The sequence below is a fragment of the Mycteria americana genome, chromosome 4 (assembly GCF_035582795.1).
Source record: "Mycteria americana isolate JAX WOST 10 ecotype Jacksonville Zoo and Gardens chromosome 4, USCA_MyAme_1.0, whole genome shotgun sequence".
NCBI classification, from domain to species: domain Eukaryota; kingdom Metazoa; phylum Chordata; class Aves; order Ciconiiformes; family Ciconiidae; genus Mycteria; species Mycteria americana.
The window spans coordinates 78,835,430-78,852,032 of NC_134368.1; the positions used below are offsets into that span (position 1 = coordinate 78,835,430).

The 16,603-nt window shown below is 43.2% G+C and overlaps 1 protein-coding gene across 3 annotated transcripts in view; it reads left to right on the forward strand.

Annotated features, from left to right (window-relative positions):
• Positions 1-5,346, forward strand: part of SLC7A11 (solute carrier family 7 member 11) — a 61,818-nt gene extending 56,472 nt beyond the window's left edge. For all 3 annotated transcript variants that reach the window (XM_075501061.1, XM_075501062.1, XM_075501063.1), the window contains one exon: positions 2,946-5,346. In XM_075501061.1, the coding sequence (XP_075357176.1) occupies positions 2,946-3,063 (118 nt within the window). In that variant the 3' untranslated portion in view covers positions 3,064-5,346. The remainder of the gene's footprint in view (positions 1-2,945) is intronic.
• Positions 5,347-16,603: the final 11,257 nt, after the last annotated feature.

Here is a 16,603-nt window from a genome sequence, read left to right on the forward strand (position 1 = left end):
GCCAGAATGAGTAGTGGGATAAAAGACCCAGCCTGAAGATGAGTGTGTTTATGAAAGGGGTTTCAGGCCGGTTACAGTAGCAGAGCCCTCGAACGGATTACCCAAGAAATCCTCTCCAAGGCTGAACGTCTTTGTTCTGTACGTTTTGACTGTCCTTAATGGCATTTACATTGCCCATTCTCCTTACCAAATTGTTGTATTGAACAACAGGTAGCTTCACAGTTTGGGGGGTTAATAGGGTCTGGGTGGTATTTTGCAGTGCGAATAACATTTTGTTCTCTCCTCTTTCAAAGAAATTTTGCTGTAGCACCAGATGTGCTGGGACAAATCATTTTCAGCTAGTACAGGCTTCATTTGACCTCTGCTTTCTTGCTTTTTGTAGAACTAATGTGAAAATGAAAAAAGTCAAGCCTAGCAAATCCTACGAAGCAGATCAGCGTGTAAAAGCATGCGGCACCAGCACCAGAACACTTCAATTTGGGCTTCCTCAGTCAACTCCAACCTTAGACTCATATTTAAAACATCTGCTTCTTTACAGTGGATTGAATTGTGAGGAGCTTAAAAGTTGAATCCTGCTTTCTTCATAGCCTGAGTCCATGCTGGCAAAGAGATCTGTTTATATAACAAAAGGTCTCTTTCAGGGTTATTTACCAATACCAGAGGATGACACTTGCTCATTGAGGACCTAGTGTTGTATCATTGAATCATAGAATGGTTTGGGTTGGAAGGGACCTTTACAGGTCACCTGGTCCAACCCCCCTGCAAGAGCAGGGACATCTTCCACTAGATCAGGTTGCTCAGAGCCCCGTCCAACCTGACCTCGAATGTTTCCAGGGATGGGGCATCTGCCACCTCTCTGGGCAACCTGTGCCAGTGCCTCACCACCCTCATCGTAAACAATTAATTTCTTAAATCCAGTCTAAATCTGCCCTCCCTCAGTTTAAAACCATTGCTCCTTGTCCTGTCACAACAGGCCCTGCTAAAAAGTCTGTCCCCATCTTTCTTATAAGCCCCCTTTAAGTATTGAAGGGCTGCAATAAGGTCTCCCTGGAGCCTTCTCTTCTCCAGGCTGAACAGCCCCAGCTCCCTCAGCCTGTCCTCGTAGGAGAGGTGCTCCAGGTTGCTTCTCAGTCATATGCTCAGTTTGCTTCTCTTTGTCGAGTTTGTGATGTTGGTATCCGCAGAAAATCATCTCAACGTTTTGCTGTCGCAGATTTCATGTCCAGTCTTATGCGTACGCAGTAAATTACTGCTTTCTTTTCTCACGCAAGCTTTATGTGGTGCTTATATAGATACCAGGTCTGGGTTTTTTATAAAGGTTGTCCTCTGGGACCTCTTTACAGTGAATTCTCCTCTTGAAAGGGAAAATCAGGGTTTAGAGGGTGGGGTGGGTGGAAGTTCTCTTTACTGTCATGGTATGTTATAAGTTGTCTTGTCACAAATGTGAGGCTGGTCCTGTAACTCCAGGTACTGCTCAAAGCAGACAATATAGAGACGCTGACTGGAGACAGACTGGAACGTTTTGGGGGGGAAAATACTCCTTACGCTGTCTTATCCTGAGTACGTTGCAACCAAAAAAAACCAAGCAAGCACCCCAGCCCCCCCAACTCGTCCGATTGCTCCTCCATGGCTTCATCCCAGCACAGAGCAGAGCTACCCCGTGGAAACGGAAGAGCGGCAGCCGCCTCCTGCCACAGCGAGGGCAAGGTCTTGCTGCAGGTGGCTCTGTCCAGTTTGTCGAACGGGACATTAAACTCTCGAGACACCCAGGCTTTCCCTCTGCTGCCGTGCCCTTTTCCAAGAGCTGTTACACCATAGTTTACCTTGGCAGAAAGTCTGTTTTTCTTTTTCTTCCTTTGCTCAGCCTCAAACCTGGAAGGGGTGGGATGGCAGGGGCGAAGCCCTGCCGGCTTCCCGCTGCCGGCTTCCCGCTGCCGGCTTTCCTCCTGCCCGTCACCCCAGCCACGCTCAGCCCAGCTCTGAAGTCCCCGCCGCGGGTAGGGGAGGGAGACGGGAGGAAAATGCAGTCCCTGTTGACTCGCAGTCTCTCTGACCCCATCGGTTTATAGGCTAAGGGCAGCGCGGCTTTGCGCTGAGCTGGTGACCTCCAGAGAGAGGAGCAAAAGATGGTAGAGTCTGCCTTAGACAGGAGAGCAGGAAAGTAGTTTCGGTTCATATCTTCTGTGAGTTGCACTGTCTTACCCTCCTCGCTTTACGCTGGTACGAATGCCGACGAGTTGTGCTAGACGGGGAAAATCAGAACTTTCTCTTGCAACAACTTCTGCGTGTTTAAAATGGGTTAGTAAAAAACAGTGACAAGCGAAAGGAGTGGTAAGAGAATGCTCTTTCACTATTCTATATGTAAACTAACTGTGCCATTTATGAATCGGTACCCTAAAAAGAAAACCACCAAAAACACTAGAAGGAAATAAATACCCAGAGTGACAAAAAGACACTGTGAAGTTGCTTTAGATGTGTGACATTCTTAGACCTGTGAAGCTTTGTAATCATTGTTTCTTTTTATTTTAATTTTTTTTTCTTTTTTTTGCTTAGGCAGGTCTTGGCACAGCTGAATTAACTTGTTTGAACTCTTTCAGGCTTTTATTTCAACATTGCAACTTTGTTAAAACTAAGCAGTTGTGCAGAGTAGTCATGCTTTAAGATAGCCTTTAAATGCATGCACACCTTTATTGAACAAGTTCATACCTCCGTACCCTTCCATTATTACTCTATATGCATAGCCTTGGATCAGAGGCAAAGAAAACATAATTGAAAAGAAAAAAAAATTGAATCAAACATTTAAATGCTACATGCACCTGGTACATATGACTGCTACGAACTGTATGTGCAAGTAGGCTGTATAGCAGCTAAGATAATTTTCCTGGCTGCTTCTGCCTTCTCCCTCCCCACCAAAATTTCCCATGTGTATGCTTTTATTTTTGCAGACAGGGTAACTGTAACGTTGCAAATCCTCTTGGAAGTCATCCCATCAGAGGAAGACCAGAAATCATGATCTTCGTGTACAGCTTTTGGCTTGGTGTTTCGTTTCAAGCCGAGGAATGAGGTAGGGAGATTTCTCCCCCTACCTAACGTTCTGCAAACTGGAGGAAAAAGTCACAGCTGAGATGGATACCGAGCGAGTCAGTTACCAGAACTGTATTTTACGATGTTGCAAAATTTTTTTTAATGTGGTTGGTTTATATGTAGAAAGCAAGAACTTGTGCTATGAGGGAACTCATCTCTTCACTATTTCTTTTGTTACAGTGTCATATTTTAACAAACCGTAGGTTCGTCAAACTAGGATTTTGGTTGCATTGTCACTGAAAATAGGTTTAAGCAATGTGTATGTAATAGTCAGGTGTACTGTGAAGAACGTGTCCTGCTTGCTGTCCCTGAAGAACCCAACTCTCGCCAGAGAAAGGGTGAGGGAAAGCTGCTGAGTTTCACTTACTGATGTTCCTCCCGTCACTCCGTTCGGCAGCCTGCTTTGCCTTCTTCTGGCTCGCTGGGAGCACCAGCACACTGATGCAGAAGCCCAGCGGTTTCCACACCTTTGCGGTGGCAAGTTCAAGGTTTCTTCGCTCCAGAGTTGTTACGCTATAGCCGATAGGAACACCTTCTGAGAATTAATATTTCTGCCAGCGGGGCAGGAAGATTGGAGCCTGAGGGCAGTAATTTCATACATGTTAAAGTTTCTACCAGTCTGGAAATGATTAATGTTTTTACCAGTGTTTCTTTGTGTACATATGTATAGGAAATACAGCAACTGAGTACTCACCTTCAAATCAGTCAAAACATTTGAATGCGACCTCCGTTGCTGTATGAGTATTTTCTGTCTGGAAGCATATGGACCTGCAGTTATCAGTCAGGCAAACCTGACTTTAAAGTTTTATATCATTGTCGGTGGGCAGAAATGACTAATAGTCACTGGTGGGAATGCTGTATAGACGTGGCAATAAATACAATACCATTTTATGAATAAGGTATAAGGCAAGCTACAACAGATTTGTTGACTTGAGTAGGATGTGTGCCAAATCTGTGGGCTTTTCATCCAAGCACACTCCAATTAGCTGGGCTTTGAAACACCAAGGAACAGGTGCTCTGCCAATGCCTTCTTCCCTGTTTTATCTCAGCTGAAACAGAGAAAGGCCATCAAAACTGATAAAATCAAACTAAATTCCTCTTCAGAGTGATGTCTGAGCTGCGATTTGGCTCAAATATGAGCTGAAGTTTTGTCCTTTTTTTTTAAGATAGTTGTAGATAAAGACATTTTTTAATGCGTAGAAATTCAGTTTTATATTGTTAGTCGAAGACTACTCAACCTTAAGATTAAGGTTTGTTATCACTCTGTTAAGAATATAATGCTTAAATATTGAATGCACTAATTTTTTAGCTGTTTGCTATCAGCAAGTCCTATGTTTCATGAAAAATTTTATGGAACTAAGCAACATTAAACTTCCTAAATTGGGAGAAAAGCACAACTAGTAGCCAGACCACTACAGTAAAGGGAGACTGTATATTGTATATGTGTTGTATATATCGAGAATATCTACCGTTTTAAGGGTGTACAGTAAAATGTCTTAAATTTATACATGGTTTTCATTCTTGTATTTCTATGGTGGAATTTCATAGAAGTAGGGAAATGGGAGTAACTGATTATATAGAAAAGCAGTAATTTAAGACACAGAAAACATTTTGCAAACAATTTTTTCTTTAAATGTTTTCTGTTTACAGTAACTTAAGGTGTTATTTGAAACTATTTTAGGCAAACATTTTGAGAGAGATTTTTACGTTGACAGTGCATGTGTTTAATTTGTATTTACGTTTGGGTCGGAATTCTGCTTTTGAGGCCACCTCCTGCCATCCCAGTTCACCAGGGTACGGCCCGTGCCATCGTGGAGCATCTTCGGAGTACACAAACCGCGTTTCTCCCTGGTTAAAATAACCCGGCTGACGGCCTCCAGGAGCGCACCCGACACGCGCCTCCGCTGATGGCCGCCGAGGGCGTGGGATGCCGGTCCACAGCAAAACCTCCTGAACGTGGACGCTGCGGATGGCGGGTTTTCAGCACCAACTGTTTCATCCCATGTATTCGCTCCTGTTGTGCCACGTTACTTGAAAGTTTAAATGTAGGCAGTGTTGACTTGTAGAAATAAATGGGCTCTGTAAGTATAACTGAATGTTGCTTTATTTTCCCGTCGTGGACTTTAAAGTTTAGAAATGTTTCTGGTTCAATGACCACATTTTACTAGGTTTCTTTTGTGTAAGGTGTTAATTTTCCCAAGGGAAATCCTATGACTGGTTGATTGTGAAGTTGTATATTTTAGGAAGAAAAAAAAATTTACCTGCAAAATAAAAAAACTATTTTTTTGAAAATGCACAGGAATTCTAATTTCAGGTTGAGTTTCTTTAGCACATACAATCACAATACAAAATACTGTAACTGGGTTTCCACTGTGTTATAAAAGTCAGTGTTACGGACTTTTATCACACCTGGAAGTGACGCATATCCTCGCAAATGGAGGAAACGCAGGTTACAAAAATTTTTTTTAAAAGCATCGAGTTATTTTTTGAGACTTTTAAAAACTATTGTCTTCAGAGTCATGAATGAGATTCTTTTAGAATAAAGGATAAACTTTATATATAATTTTTCTTAGTAGGGCCTGTGGTAGTCAGACCAATGAGACTACTTCTGTGGAGAATTTTATTGATCCTTAATTTTTTTCTTTTTCTTTTTTTTTTTTTTTTTTCCCCATTGCATCTTTTTATCAACTGGACTCTGTCAAAAGATTTCTTTCTTTTTGTTTAGGTTGGTGCTGCTGTTTTTCTTCTTTGACCTTGTTGCTCTTCTGGGGTATAGCAGAAGTGTCACCAAAGGCAAGAGAAATGAACATTTTATGTGAGTAGCAAATACTGACGAGGTTTAGTACATCACCTCTCAGAGAAACAGTTCAGCATCTGAAGGCTCTGAAGATGCTGACCGTTCTTTGCGCCCCCCGATCTGGACCGCTACGTGGCCTAAGGCATAATTTTATCAGAGGGGCACGTTTTGATTTCTGAAGCCTGCTGGCAGCTCCGCCTGGGCACAGCGTGGCCGACCTCTTCTCTGGTGCTACAGACCTGTCCCTGCCATCCCCTCCCAGCCCAGGAGACTGCCTCGGCTTTTGAGGGGCTATCGGATGGCAGCCAGAGGGTCCCCTCTTCTTTCCCTACACCAGCGATACGTTCCTTGTCTAGACCTAGAGTTTTCACAATTCGTTTCTGCTACTCCAGATAATCTCCTTTATACACAGGAATCAAAGCAGGTGAGAGAGTATCTCATTTTTTAAACGAAGTGCCTGCGGTCTGATAAAATCTGAATTGTGTGTGTGTGAAACGCTTCCAGATCCACGCTACGGAGCTTTTGATAGGTATTGTGCCCTTTTTGCATTGTCGCACATGGACATTTTTGGTACAAGACAAAATACGCTGAGGTCTTTGACGTGACTGGCAGCTGCAAAGTTTTAGGGATGCTTTTTGTCACGACGGCGCGGGGTTTGCGAAGCAGTAGTGCCGACATACCGCCGACGGGCAGCACCTTCCCAGGGACGCTACGGCCTCCGGCTGTGGCCGAGGAGCAAAGACGCATTAGCGCGATGCCTGTCCCCAGCTCCTTGCCTTGTCAATCAGCTCCCAGGCTGCAGCAGTTTGCTGTGTAGTGTTTTAAGTTAACCTGCATTGATTTTGGTCTGCCTTGAAATACTGCTCCATCAATCACGGTGTTTTAGGAGCTGGCTCTGGAGCCTCGCCGCAGTGGAGAGAGGTAGGCAGCTCAGAGCTGCGGCTTCAGCAGCTAAACATCTAATATCTCGTAGGAGTGTGTATATATATGTGTCTGTAGATATTGCCATAACATGTGTTCAAGTTACATTTTTATGAGAAAACTTCTAAGTACTTTTGGAAAAGCCATTCAAAATGAAGCAACTGTCATAACTTTTATGCCACATTTTTTTCATTTTTGGTACATTTTTCACTTTATACAGAAATTGTTGCTTATTTTTACTCTCGCTTGTGCATTTCAAAAGCTGTCTTTTAATGCTTGTGTACAGTAACAAAGGCATTTAATCAGTTTTGATACAAATATGCATCTGATTGACATCATAAACTAAGGGCCAAGCTGGCTCAGAGAAAGACAAGCCCGAGAAAACTAAGCTGCCCCAGGATGCGATGCATGCCGTGCTAAGACAGGTATTTGAGGTAGGATCTCTGGAATTGCTCATAGCTTTGTTTGTCTTAAAGGAGGGGAGGGGATGACTAGTTTAGGCATGCTTAACATGTTAGCTAGCTGGGCGGGAGTGAAATGAACCCTACGTTACTGCAGCCGGTATAATAAAATTGCTAAAAGCCTTTGCGTTCTACACTGATTGATCCTGAGGATCGCCATTACCCCCTAAGAATTACTTATTTTCAATTCAAATTGCAATAGAGGTTTCTTTTGACTAGAACACACTACATTTTCCAGACCTACCAATTTGAATTAAAACCAAACCAAAAAACTTTGCTTGCAAGAAGTTCGTCTGCCTTTGACTATGTATATAGAAATGTAACTCTTTGGCTGAATGTGTATGCTCCTGCTTCTTGATTTTCAGAGGAAAATCAGCCTTCAATTTAAGAATATTTTTCAAACATTATTCTACAGAAAAAGATAGACATTACCTATATCCACAAGGTAGGTAGCTAATTGTGTTGATGCAACGAGATGAAAAGGACTTTCCATAAGGTTCAGTACCTCCAGAATTTTTGGTTCAAGCATTAGACATATATTAGGATCCAGACAGATTTTAATCAATATAGGTCTTAGAAAAATGGGTGTTGATCTTTCTTCAGGAGGAAGTAGATATTTCATTTTTCCAACATACCTATCAAACACTGTGTTTAATGACCAGCAGAGCACAGATGGCTCACATAGGAGAGCCTGCAGCAGGGAACACACTGAAATCCAGTGCAAAAGGTGTATTTACGTCTGGCAAGGATGCGAGTGACAAAGTCTGGCATTTTGAACCCAGGAAGAAGTGGTCAGGGGGACGTGCAGGGCGATGTGTGATAACCCCTGTTTAGTTACAGGGCTGCTTCCTAAGACTGGGGTCTTTTCTGCAGCGACTGTGGTGTCCGTACGGCTGCTGGCACACGTGAGGCCGGTAAAAAACATCAGTTCAGGAACATCACTGGACCTTCAGACATTTGAACTGGCTTGCTCTCTTAAACTTACACGCTATGTATAGTCTGCAAAGGTGTTTTTTGTGCAAGCCTCCTAACAGTAGCAAGAACAACCATCCTAAGAAAGCGCGCTTGTGCCCATGCCAGTTTGTGTGCTGCCTAAGGTGCCGTGGACTCCCCTCAGCCTGGCTTTCCCCCTGGCCGGATCAGTCCCCAGGGAAGGCTGGTGCTGCCAAAGGGAGATGGCAGGGTTGAGAGACGCCTGTGCCCAGACAGGAGCTCTTGTCTGCAGAAGAGGCAGTTGTGATTTTTTTTCCCCTCGGACATCCCCCCTGCACTCTCTTATCCGCTTCTCTGCGATGATGAGTCTGGAGTAACGCAGGGGAGTCTCCTCGCCTTAAACACTGACTGGTGACTCGTGGAGACTTGGCAAACTGACGTTGAATTTCCTGCTTGCCTTCAGAAGTCCATATATTTTTCTTGCGTGTTAGTCCATGTTTAATTTGATTTCTGTTATTGTCTTTTTGCCAAGGAACTGCTGGGGAGCTTGTCTACGATTGACGCACCAATTCTGTTTACATTTACTGCTGTCTTGTTTCCTTTCTATTCAAAGGAACATTTGAAATATTTTTTTCCTTGAAGTGCAGAGGCCCAAATGGATAAAACACCTTTTTCAACAAAGGCTTGACTTTATCAAGAGAGAGTGTGGATCCTCTTTACATTCCCTGTAACAGGAATGTCTACAGTGGTGTGATCTAAACCAAAGCTTTGATATTTTCTAAATATTCTATTGATGATCGTCCAACATGGTTATAAAAGTGCTGTGGCTACAGTCAGTTTTATGCTTCTGTAGCTCATTCTCTTCTCACAACGTAAGCTACAAAACTTTCCCGCTGCTAAGCTTTTCTGCAGGCCTTTTTCTGCTCCCAAGACTTCAGCTAGATCTCCTTTGAAAGGGAAATGCCATCCCTTCCTTTGGGGTGCACCTCACCACCTAGAGCCGGTGCTTTGGACGTTAACAAGTGGCCGTGGCTGCAGACAGGCGCCCGGCCGAGCCCAGAGCTTGTTCTGTCCAAGGGGAGCTGGAGTCCTGGCTTTTGCAATCACCGCTCGTACTTACAGTGTTTTATAAAACCGTTACCTAGGAATTTTAGTGGGGGTTTTTTTTCCCCCTCCTTGTTTGTTATGAGAAGCGTGAATGTTACGGGACAGTTTTCTAATTCCAACAGCCCGTGCTGTTGGCTCTGCCTCAAGAAACCCATTTGATGCAGCTTTAGCTACCAATATCTCTTTACCACTCGGTCATTACAGCGTAATTGGATCTAAAGTACGTGTATAATTTGCTGCCAGCAATGCTGGCTTGTCTTAATTATGACATCCAGCTGATTTCTAAGGATACTAATCAATGAATATGCATAGCATAGTATTCAGACTTGTACAGATGAACGAGTAAGTCTTCACGAGAACTTGAGCCTTCACGGTACCTGCGTACCAAGCTGTTTAAAAGCATCAAGGCAGGATCTCTGGCTTAAAGTGGATGGGGGCTTTCAAAAGGGCTTGTGACACAGCCCAGGACACGGTGTGTGCAGAGCCTGGGGTGCTTTAGACTGTGTACGTGTGCGCGTTCTGCCGCACTTGGCAAAATTTCTAGGAGAAAATGAGGAAAATCTTAGAGTTATAAATACAAACTCCTAGACAGATGATTCTTCTTACTGTTTCCCCAGTGCTTTCTCCTACATTCACCCTGACTGAAGGTTACAAATAACTTTTCACTGAAAGCATTTCCTTTCAGTGTCTCCTCTGCAAGCCAGCTTTTTGAGACATCTGTATTTAATTTTAAGCTGGGTGCTATTCCTGCCCATCCACTTTCGATTTTTTTAAGCCTCATATTTTTCCTCATCTGAAAACTGTCATGTCATAGAGAACCAGTTTTCCAGGCTGTAACAGTACTTTTTAAAAAGTAACATGATCACGAGTTATGGTCACATAAAGATCTGAAGCCTTTCCAAGCAGCTCCTCCCTTACAGGCTCGTATAGTTTTGCTTGCAGATTGCAACCAGAGGATCTTAAAGCTTGTCACATCAAATACTCAGCTCCTCTAGGGTCTCTCAGATGTGCTGCAGTGTTTTAATAGAATCCTTGCACTTGCACTCCAACACCCCATTAGAGGTCCTGACACGGCCAACTTGTGTTAGAAAATTTGGACGCCTGACAAACCCTGCTAGAGGTTATGAAAACTCTGTGGGGTTATTGATAGATTTGGACAAACTGAAAGACTACGGGCACAGCAGTGAATTTTATGGTTAACCATCTAGGTATACTTAATTACTTGCATATTTTCAATTACCAACAGCTTCATTAAAAAAAAAAAGTCTGTTATCCATTTCTAGGGGGACATTTCAGATTTCCTGGGTTTGTTTTCTTTTTTTCTTTCTTAAAAGTTTTTTATTATTATTTAGAGATTTGGAGCATTACATTCAGCACAGTTCTCTCAGGTGTTCTGATTACCAGAAAGCTGGGACGGGCAAAGAAGCTTTTAAGGGAGTTCTTGCTGTATTTTTACTTGACACGCTGCACAGTGCGATTCAATATTCATAAATTACTTTTGCTGCTGTTAGTATTTCACAGCTCTGTTTGCTAATTCATGTGCCAGATATATTTAAAATGAATCATTAAATGTCAGGAGATTTGATGCTTGTTCCACATGCAATAGCTCACTATTGAACAAAACTCCAGCACTTTGTACTGATGCTAAACTCTAGCTACCTTTGATTTTATAATAAATATATGAGTCAGAGGCAGGATAAATCAGATCCTATACTGTCAGTTTGGCAGAGATGATTGATCATACCTTTCTGACAGCACTGCATTTGACTGCAAGCCCTACTTTAGATCATACAAAGGCATCTGGATGATGAAAAGCATGCTAGCTTAGAAGATAGCATACAGTGCTGCACCAGTGTCATATTTATCTAGCGGCATGTGTACTCTAAAATGCTTCAGGCTGTAGCTCATGCTAATAATTATGTCTTGTGTTGAATACACCTTGACACATTTTTATTCCTTTACCCATATTTTAAACAAAAATTGTTTTCAAAATCCTTTCCAAAATGGATACGTAAAGCCTTTATCTAAAGCAGACACATGTGGGTAATAAAATACCTAGCCTCCACACTCACTTAGAGTTGCTACTTTTAGAAATGAAATCATTATACGTTAGTCAAAAGGTTAGGTGGTTACCCAAACACTCCCCTTATTCCTGCTTTAGGAAAAGCTGTCTAATCGGGTATCAGAAACAATCTAGTCCTACAGAGCCAGGTTTGATTTGTTGCTGTTTGGCTCTTGACGGTGGATGTCTGCACCGAAACTCCGTGCTTGAAATACGGCCTGAAACCCACCGCCTTCCCCGTGGAGAGGGGGCGAGGGGGAGCGGCGTGTGGCTGCCTGCCCGCCCCGGGCTTGGTGGTGAGCAGTTTCTGTAGCCATTCTAACAGCCTGGCTCACTTGGAAGCTGCGCTCACGGAGAAATTGTATGATTTCCTTCGTGTTATGAATGTGCCTGCATAAAAAACACAGACTGGTGCGGTACAATGGGGTTTTTTTCTCACAGTTTTTCAGGATGTCGTTTGAGATGTATTTATGTCCAACTTGTATGGCTTTCATCTGGCTTCCTCTTACATTATACATGTGGTTTTCTGTATATACATATACATGTATGTATGGTTTAGGGCTAGCGATGCAGAGGTGCATTCCTGTGTTGCAGGTTTAAGAAAATCCATAAAGTATTATTTAATGCATGTCAACTTCATTTTTAATACTATTTCTAAAGTAAATTGCAGAAAGCATATAACGATCCACCATGGAATAATAAATTGATATAGAATGTGTGGGGAAAAGGCAATAAGCCAGAATCATTAGAAAGCTCAGTGCACCGCTCCAGCAACACAAAGCAGTCGTAAACCCGAGGCTGGAATTGCGCACAGCAAATGGTGTACACCAGTAAATCTGGCCCTAGTAATTTTATTGCAAATGACATACAAGCCAGAAAAACATTTAGATAATTGAAATTAACACTTTTAACAATGATCTATAAAGCAGTGAATAATAATTAGGAGGTTCTTTCAAGCTCTCTGTAATAAATCTACAGTACTTCAGAATCTACTTTTCCCCAATACAAATGAGACACAATAAGAGGGAACCCTCTTTTCCTTACGCGTGGAACATCTTTATTGGTAAGGTATCATACCAGCCCCCTGTTTGCCAAACACTACAACCGTGCATGAAGCGAAGGCTTATTATTTTGAACTTGGAACAAAGCTAGATGGAAATGGAAAAGATAATAAAAGGGAGCTACCGGAAAAACATAACACAGATTTTTTTAATTTTTTTTTTTTGATTGATGCAAATCTGCACCTGTGTTTACGCATCCCAAAGTGGCTGTGCATATCAGGTCATGTGAACACAGCTCTTGGATGGAAACAAATGCTGCTGCAAACTTCGAAGTCCTTTTGAGGATGTCACCTCTAGTGTAAGGTTTTGGGTAGTCTTTTCCCCATAGGCTAAGAAAGAAAAATTTTCTGTTTCGTATTTCATCCGTACCATATTTTTCAATATTGTTCTTAAAACACAACCATTTCCTTTCTTTCTAACTAAACCGATGAAAGAGAAGATTGAATCTGTCACATAATAAATCAGCTTTTTGATGTTGGATCAGTTGTTTGAATCACTGTTTGACCGTATTATTGGTCACTGTCTTTCGTTATGCTGCTTCCCAAAGCACCAAATGTGGAGCCTGCTATCCGACAGAGCCCAATCCAGGCACCAAGCCTTTCAAATGAGCCTGGGAAGAAGTCTGGGTGTCAGTGGGAACACTGCCTTGCATGACTTTGTGCACAGGGGTGCAATGTTTCTCTGTGGACTAGAACCAAAACCCCAGCTGAACCCCTTTAAAAACTGAGCTTCTTCAAGCAGTCATTGCAGCGGGTCTGAAATCAGTTTTGCTACCTGGGTTCTGCGTGGAAATCTGGCCATCACTTTCCAAGCTATCAATCTGAGCTCTTTCATGAATACCAAATTCATTTCAAAAAAATCAGATTCAGTAAAACAATTTCTGTAGGGGAAGCAGCAGTGTTAGGAGAGCGACTGAAACATGGTTTTACATTAAATTCCCTTTTTTGCCAGATGATAGAGATGCTTCAGAAGTACTACTGCAAACATTTTAAAAATAAAACCCAATCCTCCAGACTTACATAAAACCTTTTCGCTCTAATAAAAGTGGATAGGTGTGTGAGCGTGTGTGAGAGAAGGAATGAAGCGCTATGGGTGGCAGCAGCGCACCAGAGCAATGCTCTGTGGACGGACGCTGCGCTGTCGGCCACCGGCCACGGGCAAGGAGCGAGTGCTGCAGCGGGAGACTTATGCTGCCCCAATTTTGGGACGCCGCTCCGATATTCACGTCTCTCCCCCCGGACACCTCCAGCACCAGCCTTTCAGGTGCTGACGCCATGGAGGAATTTGGCTGGAGTGGTTTTTCTCTGTCCGGGTGGAGGAAATGGGAGGCATGAGCTGCAGAGCATCAGCAGAAGCAACGCGCCTGGGAAAGCCATCGGCCCCCGTGGAGAGGTGGCCCGTGACCTACGCCTCTTGGCTCCTGCTCTCGCCATACCCGGGGGACTGTTGAATTTAATGAGAGCAAAGTCTGGGGAAGAACAGGTGGCTTTTGAGAGCCCACCCAGAAACCGGTGTTTGTGACAAATGTAAGCTACTGGAAGCCTGCAAACCATAAAGTCTTTTATACCAAGCTACAATAGGCCATATAAAAGAAATAGGCCCCCAAACCAAACATCTCAGTGCTGCCACTGCTGTGCGTAGTTCTGTGCGCCTGTCTCCATGGGGGATAATTAATTCAAGCCCCTGGAGAAGCAAACACATCTCAAAAAAAAAAAAAAAAAAGCCTCATTTCCTGAGGGCAGTTGCAAAAGCTGGCTTATTTTAGGAGGCTGGAGAAAAGAAGAAAGTTAGCAGTAGGGAGACAGGCTAAATGGAGGATCAGGGCAATACACTGACAGAGTCATTGCCTGCAAGGAAGAATGGGCAGAGTTTTGGCCCCATGAATTTCAAGTCACGGTGACTTGAAGAGGCAACTACAGGCTTAAAGTCCTCCTAAAGGAGGATGCCAGAGGGACAGACCTATCTCTCCTTGCCAGAGGAAACCGATGGCTGATGGATGAAACCTGAGGGCAGGTAAGAGATGCCTGGGACAAGATATATTGACTAGGAATGAGCTGAAACGAGGTCAAAGCTGTCGTGGCATTCATTTGTATGAACACAGAATGAACGTTCATATGAACCTTTCAAGTTCTCTGGTTTGCCTTCTGTATTTTTCCCCTATTTATGTTCAGGCAACAAATGTATTGGAGTTTGGGTGACTTCCACTACAAGGCCTGGTTTGGCTCTATGTGTGTGCCCCAAGAGCCTCCAGCCGCCAGATGGGACTGAAACAAGCAAGAAATCGAGACCCAGGAGTTTCTTTGTATTCTGTGCAATCTAAATTATTTTTTTTTTTTTAATAATGTAAATGGATGATACAGGGCTGAATATAAAAGTCGCTGTATTGGCTGAGAGCAAAGGTCCGTATAAGCTAGCGGCCTGTCCCTGCCTCCTGTGGCTTTTCTTCTGAGAACAAAAAAGTATCAGAAAGAGGGACAGCCATGGCTTCCCTGACTTACCTCCCGGCGACCGGGGGAAAGGACTCCCGGAGCCAGCGGCTGCATCCGGACCAGGGTGTTTAGTAGCTGCGAGGAACACGGCCTCCAGAAATGTGCTCTCTCTCCCTTCTGAACCCACCTAGGAAGAAAGTTAGCTAGCCATTTCTGTTTGTGCTGTTACTGGGTAGTTTAAAGAATAGTAGCTTGGGGGTTTGGGTTGCGTTTCTTTTTCCGTTTTGGTTTCTTTACCAGGTCAGAACTAATCATTAGGACAAGCCACATATTTCCAAGTTTCCGTGGAGGCAGCAATGCTTTTTAACAAGTTGTGTAACAGCTGTTATTTTGGCCCTGGCTAAGGGAGAGACACCTAACAGATAGCTGTGCCATAGGCAAAGCGCTTTAAAGAAATAACCAAACGTTAACGAGTTCCCACCGAGATGTTCCTCTTCAGACTCTGAAATGGCTGAGCTGAACTTCACAAAATGCCCATTGGCAGCAGGTCCCTCTGCCCACAGCCGTGACCAGAGTCAGTCGCTTCATCCTGTGAAACGTTCAGGCAGGAGGTGAAGAAAGAAGCGATGCCCTCACAGGTGGACCCGGTGGACGTGAGCCTTTGGCAGGTACTCACACAAATCCCGCTGGGTTCGGACGGCAAAGGCGACACACGGCCCAAGACGGGTTGTTCGCCGGTCGGGCACCCACCATATTCCTCCGCGGGTGCTCCTGAAGTGGTGCACAAATCACCTCTCTCTTCACCTGCCCCGGGGGTTAACTCTCCCTGCAGTACTGCCTTTTTGAAGTTGCTTCTGTCTTGCCTTTCGTCACCATGAAAATTTAGTCTGGTAAGATTTTTGGCTCCCCATCCTGCCCTCAACGTGCATGCATCTAGTACAAATTAATTCCTTGATGTTGTTTGTTAGTAATACACACGGACAATGCATTTTCTAATGATTGTTTTGACGGTTGCATCTCCTTTTTCTGCTAATATCGTAGCAATTAACAAATTGTGGTTCCTTGAGAGTCATCTGATATTCAAGCATATTCGAGAAATATTGTTTTGAATTCTTTAGTCTACAGTTGAGGAATTATATCCATAAACCAATCGTGATTGGTTAAGACAGGTACGTAGCATTGTTTCTGTTCTGCTGGGGCACCTATTCCAAACATTTCAGTTCAAATGATAATGGAAAGGGCATGCACAAAGTGCTTCAGTTACAATTATGCTTTTAAGTAATAAAAAAATATATTAAAAGACAGCAACAGATTTTGGTTTTCTGTGTTTTGGAGCACCTAATTTGATGTATTTTGAGCTTAATTTTAAAACTTAAGAGGAACTTCCAGAGCCTTAATTTAGAAGTTGTGGACTCTATTTGGAGCAGTAATTTTTTTTCCTCTGAATAGTGTGCATATCGCTCATTGGGTTCTAAAAGTTCTTTGAAATCTTTGCCTGCAAAGTCTGCAATTCAAGTCCATTACTAAAAGATTTTGTTCATTAAAAAAAAAAAAAAAAAAAAAAGGCATTGTTTTTATTGTCTGCACTCTGGATACAGTTTCTGTTCTTGTATTCTTGGCAATGCTAGGAGCAGACCAGGAGCTATCATTCCAGAGACAGCTATCTGAAGTCTAGGCACAGATATGGATTTTACATTAACAGCCTATTTTGCAGAAATCCTTTACTCCTCATTAACAAAATACAGGTC